This window comes from Urocitellus parryii, chromosome 13, assembly GCF_045843805.1.
Source record: "Urocitellus parryii isolate mUroPar1 chromosome 13, mUroPar1.hap1, whole genome shotgun sequence".
NCBI classification, from domain to species: domain Eukaryota; kingdom Metazoa; phylum Chordata; class Mammalia; order Rodentia; family Sciuridae; genus Urocitellus; species Urocitellus parryii.
Window position 1 is genome coordinate 46,692,981 of NC_135543.1, and position 19,780 is coordinate 46,712,760.

At 39.7% G+C, this 19,780-nt stretch overlaps 1 protein-coding gene across 1 annotated transcript in view; it reads left to right on the forward strand.

Annotated features, from left to right (window-relative positions):
- Npc1 (NPC intracellular cholesterol transporter 1) overlaps positions 1 to 19,780 on the forward strand; it is a 49,713-nt gene that overhangs the window by 10,867 nt on the left and 19,066 nt on the right. The window contains exons 2-10 of the mRNA XM_026388084.2: positions 663 to 785; positions 1,708 to 1,814; positions 3,665 to 3,840; positions 10,254 to 10,421; positions 10,938 to 11,187; positions 13,427 to 13,500; positions 14,037 to 14,407; positions 15,626 to 15,852; positions 18,341 to 18,441. Coding sequence (XP_026243869.1) covers positions 663 to 785; positions 1,708 to 1,814; positions 3,665 to 3,840; positions 10,254 to 10,421; positions 10,938 to 11,187; positions 13,427 to 13,500; positions 14,037 to 14,407; positions 15,626 to 15,852; positions 18,341 to 18,441 — 1,597 coding nt within the window. The remainder of the gene's footprint in view (positions 1 to 662; positions 786 to 1,707; positions 1,815 to 3,664; positions 3,841 to 10,253; positions 10,422 to 10,937; positions 11,188 to 13,426; positions 13,501 to 14,036; positions 14,408 to 15,625; positions 15,853 to 18,340; positions 18,442 to 19,780) is intronic.

Consider the following 19,780-nt stretch of genomic DNA (forward strand, 5'->3'; position numbering starts at 1 on the left):
TGGAGTTAACAGGTGCATTCCTTGCTTTCTATGTAAATCTCAAGGATATAATATTCATTCTTGCTCCTACCTTGCTCATTGATGTTTATGGTTTTGTTCTTCAGGTTATTTATGGAGTACTTAACCTAAATATATGTGGGAATATCCTTCATTCTTTAAAACTTAGTAGTTCCTTGTGCAGATGTGCAAAAGTAGTGTCTCAGTAATTGCTAACTTACTCTATCCTGTGATTCTTAGTGATTTTTATAGGGAACTGTAACTTCTCTTAAATAAGCAGAAAGTTGAAATCATATAAATAATTTCCATGACCTACTTTGTTGACTTGACAAATCCATTTGGGTCATTTGGTCTATTTATTTTTTATTTTTTTGTAGTTGTAAATGGACAGAATGCCTTTATTTTATTTGTGTATGGTGCTAAGGGTCGAACCCAGTGCCTCGCACATGCTAGTGCTCTGCCACTGAGCTACAACCTCAGCCCCCCATTTGGTCTATTTCTATTACTGTTTCTCAAAATGTTTAATAAGTGCCTCTTGCTTTCACTTCCTTTTGCAGGTAGCATTGACAGATTCTGTAATGGTGCTTGAATGAGCACTTTTTATTGTTGAAAATATGTTTTCCATTAGACCCCAGTTATACCTAGTCTTGTGTTAATTTCTGTAGGTGTTTTTACAGTCCTGTGTTTGGTATGGAGAGTGTGGAATTGCATCTGGAGATAAGAGATACAATTGCAGATATTCTGGGCCACCAAAGCCACTGCCAAAAGATGGGTATGACTTAGTGCAGGTAAGTTCCTTGTTAGCCGTACAAAATGCTGCTCACAAGATCCTCTGTAATTAAACCTTGCAGCACAGTGTGGGTAGAGGTGAAACTAATAGGCCTAAATCTTATCCCAGATTCTAACCTGTAATGCACAGTGTAGAGAAGATAAGCTAACTACAGAGGTTTAATTTTTCAGGCACCTACTTTCTACCTCTCATAGTTTCCCAATAGCAGGTTACTATTTAGAGACTGACCTTAGTCCTCAAATGCTACTCTTTGAAACTTCTGCAAAATATATTAGAACTTGACTTTTTGGTTCCTAGATCCCAGGACTTGAACAGACTGCCACTAAGAAGCTCTGACTTCCTCTTTCCCTGTATATTTTAGTGATTTCTCTGTGTTCCCCTGAGCATGTGAATTTTGCCTGTCACCAGGGTTCTGCTTTGTTATCATTTTTACCATCCTGCATGCACAAGGGTATTGGAAAAGAACTTGGAAAATCGCGGTGTAAAGACTGATTTTTAGAGGCTTACGTAATAAAAAGTCAAATTGACATGATAGGAGATCTCTGCTTACTTATTCCTTTCATCAGAATTAGTAAAAGTTTTGACTTTCCCTGGAGTGACTAATGGAAATCATAAATAGCACTCTGGTTGAACTTAAATAAAAAAAAGGTAGGAAGAGGTAAAATGACTGTCAGGGGGAGAGACAGAGCTTCCAAATAAAAACTAAATTAGAAATGTCTCTACCGCCTCTACCTGTGAGTCCCTAGTTTATGAATGGTATATTTGATGGCCTTTCAAGAGAATTCTGCAAGAATTTCTCCAATGCTTGCCTTATCCTCAGGCACTGAAAAGGTTTACAGGAGCAGAGCTGTTTTCTCTCTAGAGGAATGGCATCCTTACCCTAACTGCTACTCTCATATCTGTACTCTGTCTTCTGAAAGGAACTCTGTCCTGGATTCTTCTTCGACAATGTCAGTCTCTGTTGTGATGTTCAGCAGCTTCGGACTCTGAAAGACAACCTGCAGCTGCCTCTGCAGTTTCTGTCCAGGTAGGTTGACCACCAGGCAAACAGAGCCAGGGGGTTTCAGCTACTTGTTAATCAGTAATGTTGGGGTCTGCTTGTAAAGTCAGAGTTTTGGTATGTTCTGTTTTGATGACTTCTAAGAAATAGAGAAAATAATAATCATGATAGACTTGGTTCTCTTCCCAGTTACATCCACAGTTGTGACTTGGTTTCCTCTGAGATGCCCTGGCTCTACATAGTAGGCTAGTTCTTTCAGATTCAAGTTTCTGTGCACCCTGGAAAAGAGAGGTTCCCGGTAGTCCTGCTCAGGTCCCTCACCTACGCAGTCTTCTAATCATTTTCCTCTCCTCACCTCCCCTGCTTTGCATGTCATTTTGCCTTTTTCTGTGGTGAAATGATATGTTGCAGGTCCTCACTAGGCTGGCCTTGGGTCACTGTTCAGTTTGTTCTGGCATAGTTGGCCAGTTTTGTCAAAGTTCGTTTTCTGTTCCATCTGTTCTTCATGACCCAGGCCAGTGAAAGAGGATTGCATAATAGGTGTTCTTCTCTATAGGCCTATCTAGCAATTTTCAGATGGGCAGAAGAACAAGCAAGATTGTGTTATCTTTGTCAGTTTTTCAGGCCTTAGCACACTGAGATAGATGGATGGTGAGCAAATATAAAGAGGGGGAAATGCTCTCTGCAGTTATCACTGCAAGTGGCAGGGCATAAGCCAGCTTCCACTATGGAACCGTGCTTCTTATCAGAAGTTACAGTACAGGATGGAAAACCATCATTCAGTTGTTCTCCCAGGACATCGTATAATACAATATCAAAAGCTGGGAGTCTGTTTGGGCCACTATATCTTATGGAAGGCTGCTGGACATTGATGGAGCTAGATTGGACCCTTCGTCATTCAGTCAAAACATTTATTTAGCACCCATTCATGAACATCAACAGATAGCTACGATTTTCTCCAGAGGTACCAAAGCTTTGTTAATAACAGCAAATAAGAAAAATAACCTGACATATGGAATCTTACGCAGCTGTTGAAATTCATGATCAAATGAAATAACACAGCAAGAGATTTGTAGAAATCTGTACACCCCAATTGTGATTCTTATCAGTAGTGTGATTAAAGTTTCTGGTTTTGGAAAGCAAAGGTTTCCTGAAAAAGAATCTGTGTGCGTATCTGCTTCACTGGAGCAGAGGCTTTTGAAGGCTGGGTTACACCTTCCTCATTCTGTGTCATGTGTGATCACTAGCGCTGGATCAGTCTAGAAAATAATCTCAGTTGTGTGGTGAGAATGCACCAAAGGGAGAGAGCCCTTGTGCCACATAACAAGTCAGCTTAGGAGCTTAAGCTCTGAACCCGAAGGGCATCAGTCAGCTGTCCCTTGTGCTTCTCTAATGTATGCAGCCAGAGAACACCATGGCTGTCCCTTTTGTTTTCACAAGTCAAGAGGGGATCCTGCTGTGTTTTGGGAAGGCCTGGGATTACCCAAGGCTTGGAAGAAAGCCTTTCAGTAAGTTATAAGGTGAAAATTCTAATGTGAAAGCTCATTTTTTTCCCTTTTGTTCTTAATCAGAATTGTCACAGCTCTAGGACAAAGAAAGATGTCTCTAAATTACAAAAGCACAGAATTCATAAAAGCATCTTTCTCTTTTTGAAATTACATCTGAGCAAAGTAAATATAGCAATTACAGCAGTTGGGGAGGGGATAGTTTTAAAAGTTACTTATTTTAACATGAGGTTTTAATTGAAGAATTTTTGGTTTTAATATGTTCATTTGTCCCTTTGTAGTACATTTTTAAAATTCTTTATTATTTTTAAATCATATTTTTGCTGGCCCTATCTGTGAGATCATGCAAAATATAATTTATTTTTTCTCTAGATGCCCATCCTGTTTTTATAACCTAATGAACCTGTTTTGTGAGCTGACATGTAGCCCTCATCAGAGTCAGTTTCTGAATGTTACAGAAACTGAAGACTACATTGATCCTATGACAAACCAGACAAAAACGAATGTCAAAGAATTACAATACTATGTTGGACAGAGTTTTGCCAATGGTAAGTAAAATTAATTATTCCCCTTTTAGCTAGCATGAGGGCAGAGCATCAAGCCGTTCTTTTTGTTATTCTGTCGACTGTGTGGATCCATTCAGATGTGGAATGATATTCAGCACTAAATAGAAATGAAAAGACGTAGATACCACAAAACATTGATCACAATTTCCAGTTCCATTGGCCTTGAACTCAGAGTCATTTCTTGTTTGTATCCTAGGACTTGGGCTACAACCAACAAAACCACCTCTTTAAAGCATTGGCTTTAACCCCTTCCCTAGCCTTAAGCTCCTGTATGGAAAATTTCAGAATATGCAAATTTGTGTACATTTTAATAAGCATTAGAATGTTGATTCTAGCAGATGTGAAATGTTTAATATCATGAATTACTGCAAGACTTAGGAGGAAATAGATGGATAGAAGTAGTTGATGAGGAAAAGAAGTTTTGACTCTGAGACACAAGGGAAAGTAAACAGTATCACAAATAGGAATGCCCCCCTCCCACTGCTAGAGATCATAGAACAATCCAAAGAGACCCTCTGTTTGTGGAAAATGAAAGAATTCTAAGAAGAATAAGTAACTGCAGAAAAGGAATGAACAGATTAGAAATAGAACCAAGTGGATCTAATGAGGGAGCAGTGATCATTGGAATGGATTAAAAGATAAATAGCAAATTAGACATAGGTAAACAAAAAGTGTCAAAGAACGGTCTAAAAAATAATAGAATTATTAGCAAAGTTATTGACTATAAGAATAATTTAGAACATTGATCATATCTGGATCAATCCATGAAATGCCAATTAAAATAGTGAACCACATTCATACTCTATCCAGTTGTCACAAATATAAAAAGCTATCATAATGACCAATTAAAAATACAAGAATAAGTTTAATAGAAAAAAGATTCTATTTACAAAAAAAAAACACAAAAAGTATGGTAACTAGGAATCAGGCTTCCAAAAGATGTGACATAAAGGCAGCCTGAGTGAAGAGAGATCATTCTGTATAGAAATAAAAACATGCATACATGGAAAATTTATATATAACAGGTGCATCATTGCAAATCATTGAGGGGAATGGGATCTTGTTGATAAATGGGGTGATAAAACATTATATTCATCTCATTTTTTGGCATATACAAAAAAAATCTACTGTATAAATTAAAAATCCTAGCCTTGGAAAGTTTTAGAAGCAAATACAGAATATCTTCATGACTTTAAGGTAAAGAAAGATTTTCAAAAAGAAAAAGCAGAAACCACAATGAGAATGTTCATGAATATAAACAATTCATGTCTGGATCAATCCATGAGACGCTGATTAAAATAGTGAAACACCATTCATACATTATCAGATTGTCACAAATTAAAAATTTAATGATAATGATGTGGAGCTATAGAAGTGTTAATAAATTGCACCTCTCAATAACCAAAAGCTGGCGCAAATGTTTGAAAACAATTTTGCATTACCTGGTGAAGTTGAAGATGGATAAGCACACCCATACTACAGAAATTCCACTTATAGAGGCCCACCTAACAGAAATTCTTAATACATATGAACAGGAAGGCCCATATAATTATGAACATCCATTATAGCGTTCTCATTGATCATGAAAATTGGAGACATCCAGAGAATGAGAAGAAGACAAATCACAGACTGGGAACAAATATTTGCAAGAGGCATATTTGATTAAGAGCTATTAAAGTATACAGAAAACTCTTAAAACTTAACAATGAGGAAATAAAGAACTTGATTGAAAAATGGGCAAAAACCCAAACAGATAACTCATCCAAGAAAGAGTATAGATGGTAAATAAGTATATGAAAAAATGCTGAACATCTTATGTCATTAGGGAATTGCAAATTGAAACAACAGTGAGATACCACTAAACATGTACTGTAGTGGCCAAAATCCAGAACACTAATGCCACCAAATGCTGATGAGATGGGGAGCAACAGGAACTTTAATTCATTGTTGGCGGGAATGCAAAATGGTACATCCTCTTTGGAAGACACCTTGGCAGTCTCTTACAAAACTAACTTATACCTGTCATATGAGCCAGCTATTGTCCTCCTTGGTGTTTAACCAGATGAGTTGAAAACACATCTATGTGAAAAACCCTGCACACAGATATATGGACCACGTATTCATAATTGCCAAAACTTGAAAAAAGCAACTAGGCTGTTCTTCAGTAGGTGAATAAGTGTATAAACTGATCCATTCAGATGTGGAATGATATTCAGCACTAAATAGAAATGAAAAGACGTGGAAGAACCTTTAAATCATATTACTAAGTGAAAAAATCTAATCTAAAAAGCTGCATAGCATATGATTCCAACTCTGGCGTTCTGAAAAGGCAAAACTTTGAAGACAGTAAAAAATCATTCATTGCTAGTGGTTAGCAGTGAGGAATGAGTACACAGACTACAAAGGATATTGAAGAAGTGAAATTATGTGTGGCACTATAATGCTGGATACATGTCATTATACATTTGTCATATCCCACAGAATGTACACCAAGAGTGAACCCATTATAAACTATAAGGTTTGGATGATAGTAATGTATCAATATAGAGGTTCATCATTTGTCAAAGTAAATAAATAATATATTACTCTAAGTCAGAATGTTGATAATGAAGGAGGTTATTAATAATAATAACATATGTGGGGATAAAATATGTGGAAATTTTGAAATTTCCACTTAATTTTACTCTTACCCCAAAACTGCTCTGAAATATGAACTCTAATTCTTTTTTTAAATGGAGACACTAATTGCTCGATAATAGAGAATGGATAAATACATTGAATATAGTCATGGTCATAGAAAACTTAAAACTAAAAAGTATGGATTAGAATCATATTTGTTACATGGGTAACTTAAACATGATAACTAAAAGGCTATAGAGTATGTGTAGTATGTTTATATGACTTTAAAACAGAAGTACTATATAGATACAGTATCTCATAGGTACATAGACGTACATAGGAATATGCATCAAATTCAGATTTGGGATCATCTTAGGGAAGAGGAGATGCTGGTGAGAAGTAGTAATCAGTGGATTTCAATAAAATCCATGGTGTTTTTCATTTGTTTTTGTTTTTGTTCTGTGACAGTGTTGGAAAGTTAATCTAGGGCCTCACACATGCTAGTGGCTCTACCAGTGAGCCACATCCACAATGGTACATTATTTTTGTTTTGTTTTGGTGCATTGTTTTTGAAACGCCAACACAAGTATTGTAAGATTGATAAAGCTGGGTGGTGAGGAAATGAGAATTGTGTTATTCTCCATATTCTTCTCTAGGCTCTAAATATCTAATAAAACCCTGAAATCACTGGAAGATATGAGAGAATTATTCAGAAAACATCATATAGATATAAAGATCTGGACATCATTAAACACATGTAGGATAAGAACTGGGTGGGGGGGAGGGGGAGAGTCGGGGAGACATAAACAGAGGGATAATGGCTAAAGATTTTCCAGAATGAATGAGTAATAAGTCCTCAGTCTTAGGTAAATAAAATCCTTAAGCAGGATAAGCTAAAAAGAAACCCAATATGAAATCTGAAAATGAAATTAAGAAAACAATTTCATTTATAGTAGCATGAGAAAATAGGGATAAATGTAACCGAAGTACAAAACTTTAACTATAACACTTTATACAAATAAATTAAGGAGGATCTAAATAACTAGAATAATATCACATGTTCGTGGATCAAAAATGTTGTTAAAATGACAGATTTTCCCCAATTGATCCACAAATTCAACTCAATTCTCAGCAGAATCCCAACTGACTTCATTGTAGGAATTGACAGGGTAATTCTAAAATCAACTTGGAATTCCAGCAGACCTAGAAGAGCTAAAAGAATCCTGAAAAAAAAAAATCAAAATACAAGGACTCACTTCCCAATTTCAAACTTAACTACCAAGCATTGGAAATCAAGGTGATATGGTCCTTTAATAAAAACAGACATGTGGACCAATGAGTATAATTGAAGATAAGCTGTATATCTATGATCACTGTTCTTTGACAGAGGTGCTAAGACCATCACTGGGGGAAAATCCTCTTCAGCAAATGGTATGGATTAACAGTATCCACATGCAAAAAAAATGAAATTGGACCCTTACCTCATTAAATTAAAAAAACTAATTGAAAATGAATCAAAGACTTAAATATAAGAGCTAAAACTACAGAACTCTTAGGAGAAAAAATAGGGGTAAGTCTTTATGACCATGGATTTGGCAGTGAAGTCTTAGGTATAATATCAAAAGTATGGGCAACAAAAGAAGAAATAGATAAATCAGACCTCATTAAAATAAAAAAAAAGAAATGTTTGTGCTTCAAAGGATATCTTGAAGAAAATATTTGCAAATCATGCATTTTTTAAGGGACTTATATCTAGAATATATACAAATCTGTTATAACCTAATAGTAAATAGACAGCCCAAGGAAGGTATGCAAATAGTTAATAAGCACATGAAAAGGTGTTCAACATTATATTCATGGAAATACAAATCAAAACTGCACACTCACCAAGATGGCTATGTCAAAAAATCAGATACCAGGTATTGGCATGGATGTGGTGAAATCAGAACTTCATTCGTACGTGGGAATATAAAATGGTATAGCTGCTTTGGAAAACAGTCTGGCAGTTTTGAAACAAATATAGTTACCATATGACCCAGCAGTCCCTCCAAGAAAAATGAAATGTGTCCACGCAAAAACTTACCAGTGTCTGTAGCAACATTACTCATAGTAGTCAAAAGATGTCAACAAAATATGGTACCTCCATGTAATTGAATATTATTTGGCCATAAAAAAAAGAATGGAGTGTTCAGTAGGCTAAAGCAGGAAGATTACAAGTTCAAAGGTAGCCTCAACAACTTAGCAAGATCCTGCCTCAAAATAAAAAGGCTAGGGATGTGACTCAGTGATTTAGTGTCCCTGGGTTTGATTCCCAATTTAATTCCCAGGGAAAGGTAAGTAAAGGAAGCTCATCAGAAAAGATCAAAACATTATAAATTCTGTTAATATGAAATGTCTAAATAGGCAAATTCTATAGACAGATTTAGTGATTGCTTAGGGTTTGGAATGTGGGGAAATAACAATCATAGTTAAAGGGTACAGGATTTCTTTTTTTGAGGGGTTGAAAATGTTCCAAAACTGGAATTGGTGGTGATTGCATATATTGATGAATATGCTAAAATTCATTAAACTGAATATTTTAAGTGGGTGTATGGTATGGTATGTGTATGATATCTCAGAAGTTTTTTTTTAAGGGCTGAGGCTGTAGCTCAGTGGCAGAGCACTTGCCTACCATGTGTGAGGCACTGGGATTGAGCCTTAGCACACATTAAAATAAAAATTAAAATAATTTAAAAAAAAACTTTTTAAAGCAAAAGGAAACCCATACCTTAAGTATGACTTAGAAAAACGAATGCATTTCAAAGGCAGAGATCTTAAAAGCAAATAGAGAAAAGACATAAAGCTCTTCAGAAGAATGATAATTGAACATTTTCTCACCAGCCATAATATGAGGCCAGAAAGGACTGATACATTCAGAGTTCTGAAAAAGACAACTGTCCCTCTAGCTAACCTTTCTTTCAAAAGTGAGGGTAAGGGGCTGGAGTTGTGGCTCAGTGTTACAGCACTTGCCTAGCATGTGTGAGGCACCAGGTTCGACTCTCAGCACCACATACAAATAAATAAAGTAGAGGTCCTTTGACAACTAAATATTTTTAAAAATAAATAAATAAGTGAGGATAAAACCAAATGAATATGTAGAGATCCCCTTGGACGTTAAGGGAAGAAGATCTAGGAAGATTCTAGCAAGCAGGGACTGGTGAAATGAAAATTAGCAGTACAGGACACTCCACCTGCCTCCCTGTGTGTGATAGCATTGATATTAGGTTCTGTGTTATCTTTGCGTACTAAAATAAAACTAAAAAACAGAATGGTAGTAGTTTAATTCATGTGTGACCTCATTCCTAAAGCCAGTTTTCCCTGTGATTTCCATGATTCAGCTGTGTAGTCTCCTGCTGCAAGAGGCTGCTCCAGGTTTTCTGGAACCAGCTTCACTGACTGAAGAGGTACTAAGATTCTTAGCTTTAGTCTACTCCTCTGGACAGTGGAGAGGAGACTTCCCAAAGCTTTTGTAAGAACCAGATGATATGCCATAAGCCTTTCCCTTTCCTGTTTTTTTACTTGTAAGTTACTTGGAGTCAAGCTGGAATAAGCCATTTCAGAGGGAAGTCCCCTCTCCCTTCCACAGTGTGCAGTCATCCCACATTCCAGTCTGCTTGCTAACATGGTTGCAATCCACCTGGAGTCCTTTGTTTCCATTTCAGAGGCCTTTTGCAAGCTCTTATTTGGAGACTAGAGCAAGTGTCATGTCACTTTTTCCCTTGGGATTCCTTTTCTAGCAATGTACAATGCCTGCCGGGATGTGGAGGCCCCCTCAAGTAATGACAAGGCCCTGGGGCTCCTCTGCGGGAGGGATGCTGATGCCTGCAATGCCACCAACTGGATCGAGTACATGTTCGATAAGAACAATGGACAGGCGCCATTTACCATCACTCCCATTTTTTCAGGTAGGGATGACTACTCCCAAAGTTGCTATATTTATACTAATGTTATAATGCCAAGGAATCAGTCTGCAGGAGGAGGATAAATTCCGGTAACTAATGCCTAGAGTTTCTCTCGAGTAAAACAGGTTACTAGGGCATTTATCCTGTATGAATGGAAGCGGGAAAGGAATTGCCTGTAGGGATCGCTGTGTACTTGAGGGAATAAACTGAGGTTTTGTTTGTTTAAGAAAGGCTAAGGAGTGTCACAACAGACTTCTCAGAGCTCTGCTGAAATTGAAATCTTAGTCTAGCTATTCAGAGTGGGAGTAAGACAGGACTGAAAGTCAGCACTTGTAATTTTATAAGGCAAAGCAATAAAACATAAAGGGATTGGAGATTAAATTAAAATCTCCAGTCCTTATTCTTCCAATTGTTATGCTGTATTTCAGCATGCTTATTATTGGGTTTCGAGATAGTTCAGTACACACTTTTTAATGTTTTTTCATTGAGATTGTCACTCAACACAATTCCTTCCCGTAGATCTTCCAGTCCAGGGGATGGAGCCCATGAACAATGCCACCAAAGGCTGCAATGAGTCTGTAGATGAGGTCACTGGGCCATGCAGCTGCCAGGACTGCTCCATCGTTTGTGGCCCCAAGCCCCAGCCCCCAGCACCTCCTATTCCCTGGAGGATCTTTGGTTTGGATGCCATGTATGTCATCATGTGGATCACCTACATGGCATTTTTGTTTGTGTTTTTTGGAGCATTTTTTGCATTGTGGTGCTACAGGTAAGCAGCTGTGTGTGTGTGTGTGTGTGTGTGTGTGTGTGTGTGTGTGTGTGAGAGAGAGAGAGAGAGAGAGAACGAACTAGGGCCAGAAGATCAAAATTACTCAAGTGGCACTTGTAGCTTTCACATGGCAGGTTTATTAGAACAGGAAGCAAATACCTGCGTGAATGCCACTCCATGGATTGCTTATGATCTGCAGCTAGTAAATAGTCAAGAGTCGTTGAGACATTTAAACATTTGAAGTTAATTTTATTGATTCATTCAGAATAGTATGTGAGTTAAAGCTCAATGTATTAACCCATCTTTAGAAATTCTAGTCAGAGTCATGGGCTGGGGTTGTAGCTCAATGGTTGAGTGATTGCCTCGCACGGTGAGGCACTGGGTTTAATCCTCAGCACCACATAAAATAAATAAATAAAACAAAGATATTGTGTCCATCTATAACCAAAAACAATTTTAAAAAGAAAGAAAGTCAGAGTCAAATGAGCCAAATGGTCCAAATCTAATTGAATGCAGAGCCATCCACATTTAGTGTAGTACTTTTTTTTTTCCTTTCTTGGTACTGGGATTGAATCTACCACTGAGCTACACACCCAGTCCTGCCCCCACTTTGGAACTGGGGATCTGAGTTGTTCAGGACATCACTAAATTGCTAAGGCTGGTTTTGAACTCATGATCCTCCTGCCTCAGCTTCCCAAGTCACTGGAATTATGGCCACCCCCAGCCTTTTTTATTTTTTATTTTGAAACAGGGTCTCAATAAGTTGCCCAGGTTGATCTTGAACTTGTAATACTCCTTCCTCAGCCTCCTGAGTTGCTGGTATTGTACCACTATGCCTGACAACAGTATATTTTTATTTATTTTAATTTTAAAACCATTTTAGACTTACCAATAAGTTGCAGGAATAGCAGAATTTATATATATCCTTGTCCCAGCTTACCCTCATTTACCACTGAGAGAACCCAGTATAATCATCAAAACCATGTAACTGGTACCGTATTATTAGCTAAACTACACACTTTACTCATATTTCACCAGTTTTTCCTCTCATGCCCATTTTCTATTTCAGAATCTCCTAACACATTCACTTTTTATGTTTTATTAGTCTCCTCTAATCTACAACAGATGGTTCCTCCGTCTTTTTCCTTTTTTAAGATCTTGACACTTTTGATGAGTACCTGCCACTTATTTTGTAGCCTGTACTTCTTGCCTTCATCCGGTGTTTTGTGGTGATTAGATTGAGGTTGTGTGTTTTGCACAAGCACATCACAGATGTGGTGATGGGTCTTTCTCAGGGCATCATGCCAAGGAGTCCATGATGTTGATATGTTGTTACCAAGGTGTTAACCTTGATCTCATGGTTAAGATGGTTCTGCTGGGTTTCTACACTGGGGTTACTATTTTTACCTTTATAATTGAAAATTTTCTTGAAAAAAGATATTTTAAAACTATGCGTGGGCTGGGGGTATAGCTCAGTGTTAGAGCACTTGCCTAGCACACATGAGGCATTGGGTTTGATCGTCCGCACCACATAAAAACAAATAAATAAAATGAAGGTATTGTGTCCATCTACAACAAAAATAAAATAAAACAAAAAAAAACTATACTAATACTTTCTCCTCAGACCATCACCTACTGCCCACTAAATCATGGGTTCTGTCTGCAACCATGATTATTGCAGTGTTTGCCTGATAGCAATTGTGGATTTCTCTCACTCCTACAACTACTAATCAGACTTCTTCCTTCACTTATTATTCATTTAGTTACATTATGGACCTTTTACTTATTCTGTGGACTCTATCTAATTCCATTGTTTGCTGCTCAGGTTTTTTCCACGTTGGGCATGGGGAGGTGCCTCCTGGTTGGCTCTTAAGTTCTTTTGACATATTCCCACCTTTGGGATCATCTGCTGTTCTCCCTGCCCTGGCCCAGGATAGTATTTGAAATCAAGGACAAGGCAGCAGGTATGCTCGTTGCTCCTAGGCAGGATAGTATGTTTTTAAAGGATCTAAAATGAGGGTTGCAAAGTGAAATTATCCTTTAACAATTTGGATTTTTTTTTTTAATACAGTCTTAAATTTTCTACAGAAACTGGTAAGCATAGAGACCCAAGGGAGCTTAGGATTAGGGAGGAAGAAGACAGGATGAGGAAGTAAGCTTGTAGTGGGATTTTGGGATGTCCAAATAACAATCTTATCGTGAAGTCCACTAATACTGCTTATGTGCTTTTATTTTTCAGAAAGCGTTATTTTGTCTCCGAATACACTCCCATTGACAGCAATATAGCCTTTTCTGTTAATGCCAGTGACAAAGGTAGGCATATTTGTACAGAAAATAAAGGGTTTGGATTTTGTTGGCCTGAAAGAGCCCTTGTTTCCTCAGTAAATATTGACATGCCGATTGTGGGTGAGGCCGTGCACAAGTGCCAAGGACACAGCTATGGTCAGCACAGATATGTCCCTTGCCTGTGGCTCTGATGTCAGGGTGGCAGATCAGACCCAAGTAATCAATGACAGCAGTGAAATGCTTAGGGACCAGAGTAAAAGCCACAAAGGTGCCTGTGTGGCAGGCCAAGGGCAGGAGCAACAGAGCAGTCAGAGAAACTTGCTTTTCAGAAGCTCTCGTGTGAGCATCTTTCCACCCAGGAGTGCAACCGCGTCCATTGTGGGTAGCCAAAAAGAAGAGCTTCCGCAAGCAGACAGAGAGCACAGGGCCCAGGGTGTCAGTTGTGTCACCCAGGGGGCTGGACTCCCAGCAGGTGCAATGGTAGCTAATGCTGTCCCTGTTCCGACTTTCAGGAACGGCCTGGCTCTTAACCTCCATCCTCCTTTCCTCTCCCGCTCTTCCAGGGGAGGCGTCCTGCTGCGACAGGCTTGGTGCAGCCTTTGAGGGCTGTTTGAGGCGCTTCTTCACCCAGTGGGGATCTTTCTGTGTCCGAAACCCTGGCTGCGTCATTTTCTTCTCAGTGGTCTTCATTGCTGCATGTTCTTCAGGCCTGGCATTTGTCCGGGTCACCACCAATCCTGTTGACCTCTGGTCATCTGCCAGCAGCCAGGCCCGCCAGGATAAAGAGTACTTTGACACACACTTTGGGCCTTTCTTCCGGACGGAGCAGCTCATCATCCGGGCCCCCAATACCAGCAAACACATTTACCAGCCTTACCCCGCAGGAGCCGACGTGCCCTTTGGACCCCCACTTGACAAAGAGATTTTGCATCAGGTATTCTGCCATTAGTACATGTCCGTCCATCTGGGGGACCTGGTGGTACGCTGGCTTTTACATGTAGACCAATTCTATCCAATACAGATTTGGGGCTGATTGTTGTGGTATCTCTTAAATCTTTAAGCATTAAAGTAAAGGTGTTTTCACTTATTTTTCAAGAAAGTGGTGCTAGTCATTGAATTTAATAAAAAATTTACTGTTGCCTGCTTTTGGATTGACTTCAAACAGCAGATCCTGCCTTTTTCTTGAAATTGAGATGAACAGAGGAAGGTCTAAGTAGCATTTCTCTGTTGAAGCAGAATATGAGGAATTTACCTCGGGAATCCATGGATTTTTTTTTTTTCTTGTGTTAAGAGTAAAATGAAAGGACCCAAAGGAATGAATTTGTTTATGCTGTCCTGGGGTCCGGGGCAGGAACTGCTGGATCATTACTAATCCAGGGTCTAGGAATGAACTTATTGTGACCTGAATGTTAGCTGTCAGCCTGTAGTTAGTGGAAGATATACTTGGGAAGAGATCCATCTGTTTCTCTTACAAAGGTCTTTAGAATTTCCTGTTGTCCTTCATATTTGCTATGGAAATCTGTACCTGTGAATAAACTACATCTGCTTCTTTAATGAATGATCATTCATCACAATCACACAAATTTTCCTTTAAATATTATTCTTGTCTGCAGAAAGTGTGAGATTTTTAAAAGCATCGAAATGAGCCAAAAACTTTAATGGAATTTTTTTTTTCCTCTACCCAGTGTCTGACTGTTCCATTTTCCTAGCTTGGTGCAAAAGATGAACAGCACAGACATTTACTTCCAAGAGTATAGTCTATATTGGAAAATATGGGCGTATACCTAAATGATTGTAGCATAGAGCCAGGCATGTGTTTTGGTGTGTTTTGGGAAGGGGGAGTGTTGGGAAGACCAGGCATCTCACTCTAGTCTACCTTGTGGCCCCTTATTGGTGGCTGCTGGACAAGGGTGAGGGGAGATGGTGAATGCTGTATTGAGATCAGTTCTGATCACATATCTCTTCCCCATCTCTGGACTCCTCTTACCAGGCCTCACCAGATACTTTACTACAGTGTGCCTGAACCTCCTCTGTCTTAGGATGTGTTTTCCTCAAAGACTTTTCCTTCTAACCTCTCACAATACTAGTTAGTAAAGATTTAAAGAAATCTGACATCTTTCTGGGTTTGCTTATTTTTAAAATCTTCTTTCAGGTGCTCGACTTACAAACAGCCCTTGAAAGTATTACCGCAAATTATAACAATGAGACTGTGACACTTCAAGACATCTGCTTGGCCCCTCTCTCACCTTATAACAAGAACTGCACCATTTTGAGTGTGTTAAATTACTTCCAGAACAGCCATACGGCACTGGACCATCAAGTAGGGGATGACTTCTTTGTGTATGCCGATTATCATACGCATTTTCTGTACTGCACAAGGTAAGTGGCAGCAGCCAGCCATCTGTGTATCCTGCCAATATTTGAGCACTTATTTTTGCTTTTATCACTAATGGTACTAGAGACCCATCAGTGAACCAACAGAGCAAGACATACCCTGCGAAGCTCACATCCTAATGAATGGGAATTGGCAATCTGTAAATACAGTCATGTTGTTTCTCAACGAGGACCCATTCTGAGAAATTCATTGATAGTTAATTCTTTATTGTGGGAACATATCATGGAGTATGTTTACACAAAATAAGACAGCTATGACATCTCTAGGCAATGTAATCTTGAGGAACCCACTATCATGTGTAGTCCATCATTGACAAAATGCTATTATGTGGCATACTGAATATATATGCTCTCGTGTCAGTAAAAGATTAGTGTTGGGAAAGGCTTAGCAAAAAAGGAATGAGTTTTAAAGAAGAAACTTGCACAAAAGACAGCCTGTGGCTATCACAGGAAAAAGTATTTGCAGCAGAATAAGCAGCATGGGCAAAGGCTCTAGAGTGGGCGCTTCCTTGGTATGTAATCTTTAACACTTGCCTGGGTCAATAACAGTTTGATGTCCACACCTACTCCCCTAAGATTTGAAGGTAGAATCTTATTGAGCTTGTGCCTGTTTTTCATGTGTAACCTGATATCCTGGTACCTAGCTGTGTTTAAAGCATGTCACCTCCTTTTGAGGAGTTGGGGAGAGCTGGCATGCAGTTTTAGATTAGAAGGCCTTAAACTGCTTCCCTTGGGAGGCCTGCATCTGGCTGGGCAGGGCTTCTTTATAATTGGGATTAGTCTCCCAAGGAAGCTGTGCTTAGGTGATCTGTGAGGGGAGCTTTGGGCTTATTCAGTCTGCCATCTCTGAATGCTCCAGAGCTGGCCTAAGGGCGATTGTTCAGCGATGTGAACAACCACAGTGGCTTTGTGTTCACCATAGGAACAGGAAAAATGCCTCCGTGTCTCCTTTGTTTGCATTGCTTAACTCACTGTGTCTCAAGAGCTGAGCACTCTGGTTTCTGGTTGTCAAGAACTCTGGTGACCTTAAATTTTGTTGTTAAAATGTGACTGCTCAGGCTGTTAGTCAGTATTCATTGTGTTTCAAGGACGTTGCCTCTTAAACATGAGTTGTACTCATAAAACAATAAATAAATGTATGCCTGTGTGCCTCAAACCAGCATTGTAGACAGGGCAGACAGTACGTGGGAACTGTGGGTAACCAGGAGGGTACGTGGGTGATAAATATGATATTACATAATTGCTTTCTATATTTCAGAGGGAAAAACTATTTTCTGTTTTACAAAATAAAGCCAAAAGAATTGGGGGGAGAGGTGTGTGAGACTTGGGTTTTATCAAAGGGCCTGGTTTAGACAGGCATGGAAGCCCTTCTGGGACAGTTCCCATGACAGGCTGTGTGGCTTGGTTTTTTCATGACTCGGGCCTGTCTCTCGCTCTCACCCCTTTCCACATGCACATCCCAAAGGAAACAGACTTGGCCTTCCCAGAGTCAGGGCTAGACTTCTTTCCCCGGTGTCTTTGAATGGCATTGACATCTACCAGTGAAGCCAACATGAGGCTCTATCCCTGACTTCCTCCTCTCGCCTTCCTCATGAGATTGTGGTGAATCTTAACCTCTCCAGGTCCTTCCTGCTGCGACAATCAGGCTGTGAGATGAAGGACCTCACAGCAGCTCCGAAGAGCAGGTCCTCTGTTCGGACCTCCCTGAGCGCCCAGCTGAGTTCTGGCTGCCTTGAAATGCTCGTTCCCTTCACACGGAGTAGCCATCTGCCCGTGCTCTCTTGCCTGGGCCATTGCACAAACTTCCTGACTGCCCTCCCACCTTCCTGTTTCTTTCCCACTCCCCAGACCTCCTTCCACTTTGCCACTGATTTTTTTTGGAAAACAGCTCATGACATCCCTTCCCCAGACATCTCTGACTGTTCCCCAGTGCCTTCAGGGTTAGAATTAAACCACTTAGCCTGGCATCGATCAGATCCTTATTTTTGCCATTGTTCATCCTTTCCAGCCCTGCCCCCTCCCTTAGGAGCACCCTTGTCTGCACCTCATATGCAAGGCCAGGACTTACTGTGACCTGACCAGCTTCCTCTTGCTCTTGTCTCCTCTTACACACCTGTTCTTTCCCCCAGGGTGTATGGAGCAGCTCTTTGCTGCTGAATTGCCCTTATACTTAGAGATGTGGTCCAGAACTACATCTCTATAGGTCTCCTTCTGGTGGCAGTTTTCTCCTCGTGTCATTTGTACCCTCCTTTATACCCACACAGCACCAGACACCAGGGCCAGGTCTGATGCCTGTAGTCCAGGGAATCCGAGTTCTGAGTGGCTCGGGACGGACGGTATCATCCAACTCAGGAACCTTGGGGCCCACCTTGTACTTAGCAAACACTTACTGTGGTTCATTGTATTCTGTCTAAATGTCCATGATGTCTTGAGGCTTATTATAAGTGGGAGGTGTTTTCTGATCTCTGGGCAGGGCTCCTGCCTCTCTGAATGATACAAGTCTGCTGCATGATCCTTGCCTCGGTACATTCGGTGGACCCGTGTTCCCGTGGCTTGTGCTGGGAGGCTACGATGGTAAGTAAGAGAAGCTGAGCTTCTCCTAGTAATCCTGGTTCCATCATGCAGTTAAGGGTGGGTGGTTAGGAAGATTTCATAAATGGAGCAACCTTCTTAATTCCCTGACTGTTGAATCTTAAATATAATATTTTCTTTAGCTTTGGCTTTGGGTTTTACTTTGGATTTAAAAGAAGTGGATTATGTTTACCTTTTAGGTCACACATGCCTTTGAGAAGCTGTTAAAGGCTAAGGACATTTTCCCAAAATAGTGTAGTTGTGTTGTTGGTCAATTGCAAGGAGGTCACAGACCTGGAAGCTTACCAGTAGAACGTCTCAGGAGGCCATGACCTCAGGTTCAGAACCCACGTCATGGGGAAGGAATAAAAATCCAAAGTTGGTGTGGGTTTTTTTTTGTTGTTGTTTTTGTTTTTTTGTCCCCTTCTAAACCATTCAGAACAATCTGGATACCTTTATAGTGGAAAGAACATTCTTCGCTGGTTTTGTGGCATCTAGGACAGATGGGGTAGATAAAATGGGGTGGTGATTCACGAGACATCTTTGGCATCTGAAGCCTCCCTGCAGGCTCAACAGGTTTTTCCCTATGATGAAGAGGCCAGCTAGGTTTTCTTCTCTTGGCTCAGAAGCAGGAGAGAACTTGTGATCTGTATTTAAAATTGACTCTGCCCCATATAATAAAATGCCATTCCTAATCATAGGGAAAGCATGACATCAGCCACTGGCTAGCCAAAGGGGAAAAAATTAAAACTGTCCTCTTCCTTATTCCTTCTACCAAAATAAACTCCACATAGATCAAAGACTGAAATGTGAGAAGTAAAACTGTTGGAGAACTGGAAGATCGTACAGGAATATGGGAGGATTTTTCCCCCTAGTACTGGGGACTGAACCCAGGGCCTCACACACGGTAGGCAAGCAAGCACTCTACCCCCTGAGCTATATCCCCAGCCCCTACAGGAGGAATTTTTAAAAATAATTTTGAAATGACAAAGACATTTTGAAATAAGAAAACTGGAAAGCCACAAAAGAAAAGACTGATGGATTCGACTACATAAAAAATTTTGAATGCATGGGTGGAAAAACTGGCAAGAAACTGAACAATAACAACAAAAAATTAGCATTCGTAACAGCGTTTCCTTAGCACTGTGAAACCACAAAGAAGTGGTTGAAAGTTAACAGAAGCAGCAATACAAATGGCATTTAATTATATGGAGGAAATGTTCCTGTTCCCTCCTGATGGTAAAATGCATCTCACTTCAGTCTTTCTACCTAACAAATTGACAAAGGCCTAAAAGAGTTGATAAAACCTTGTGTTAGTGGAACATGGAAACTCTACTATTAT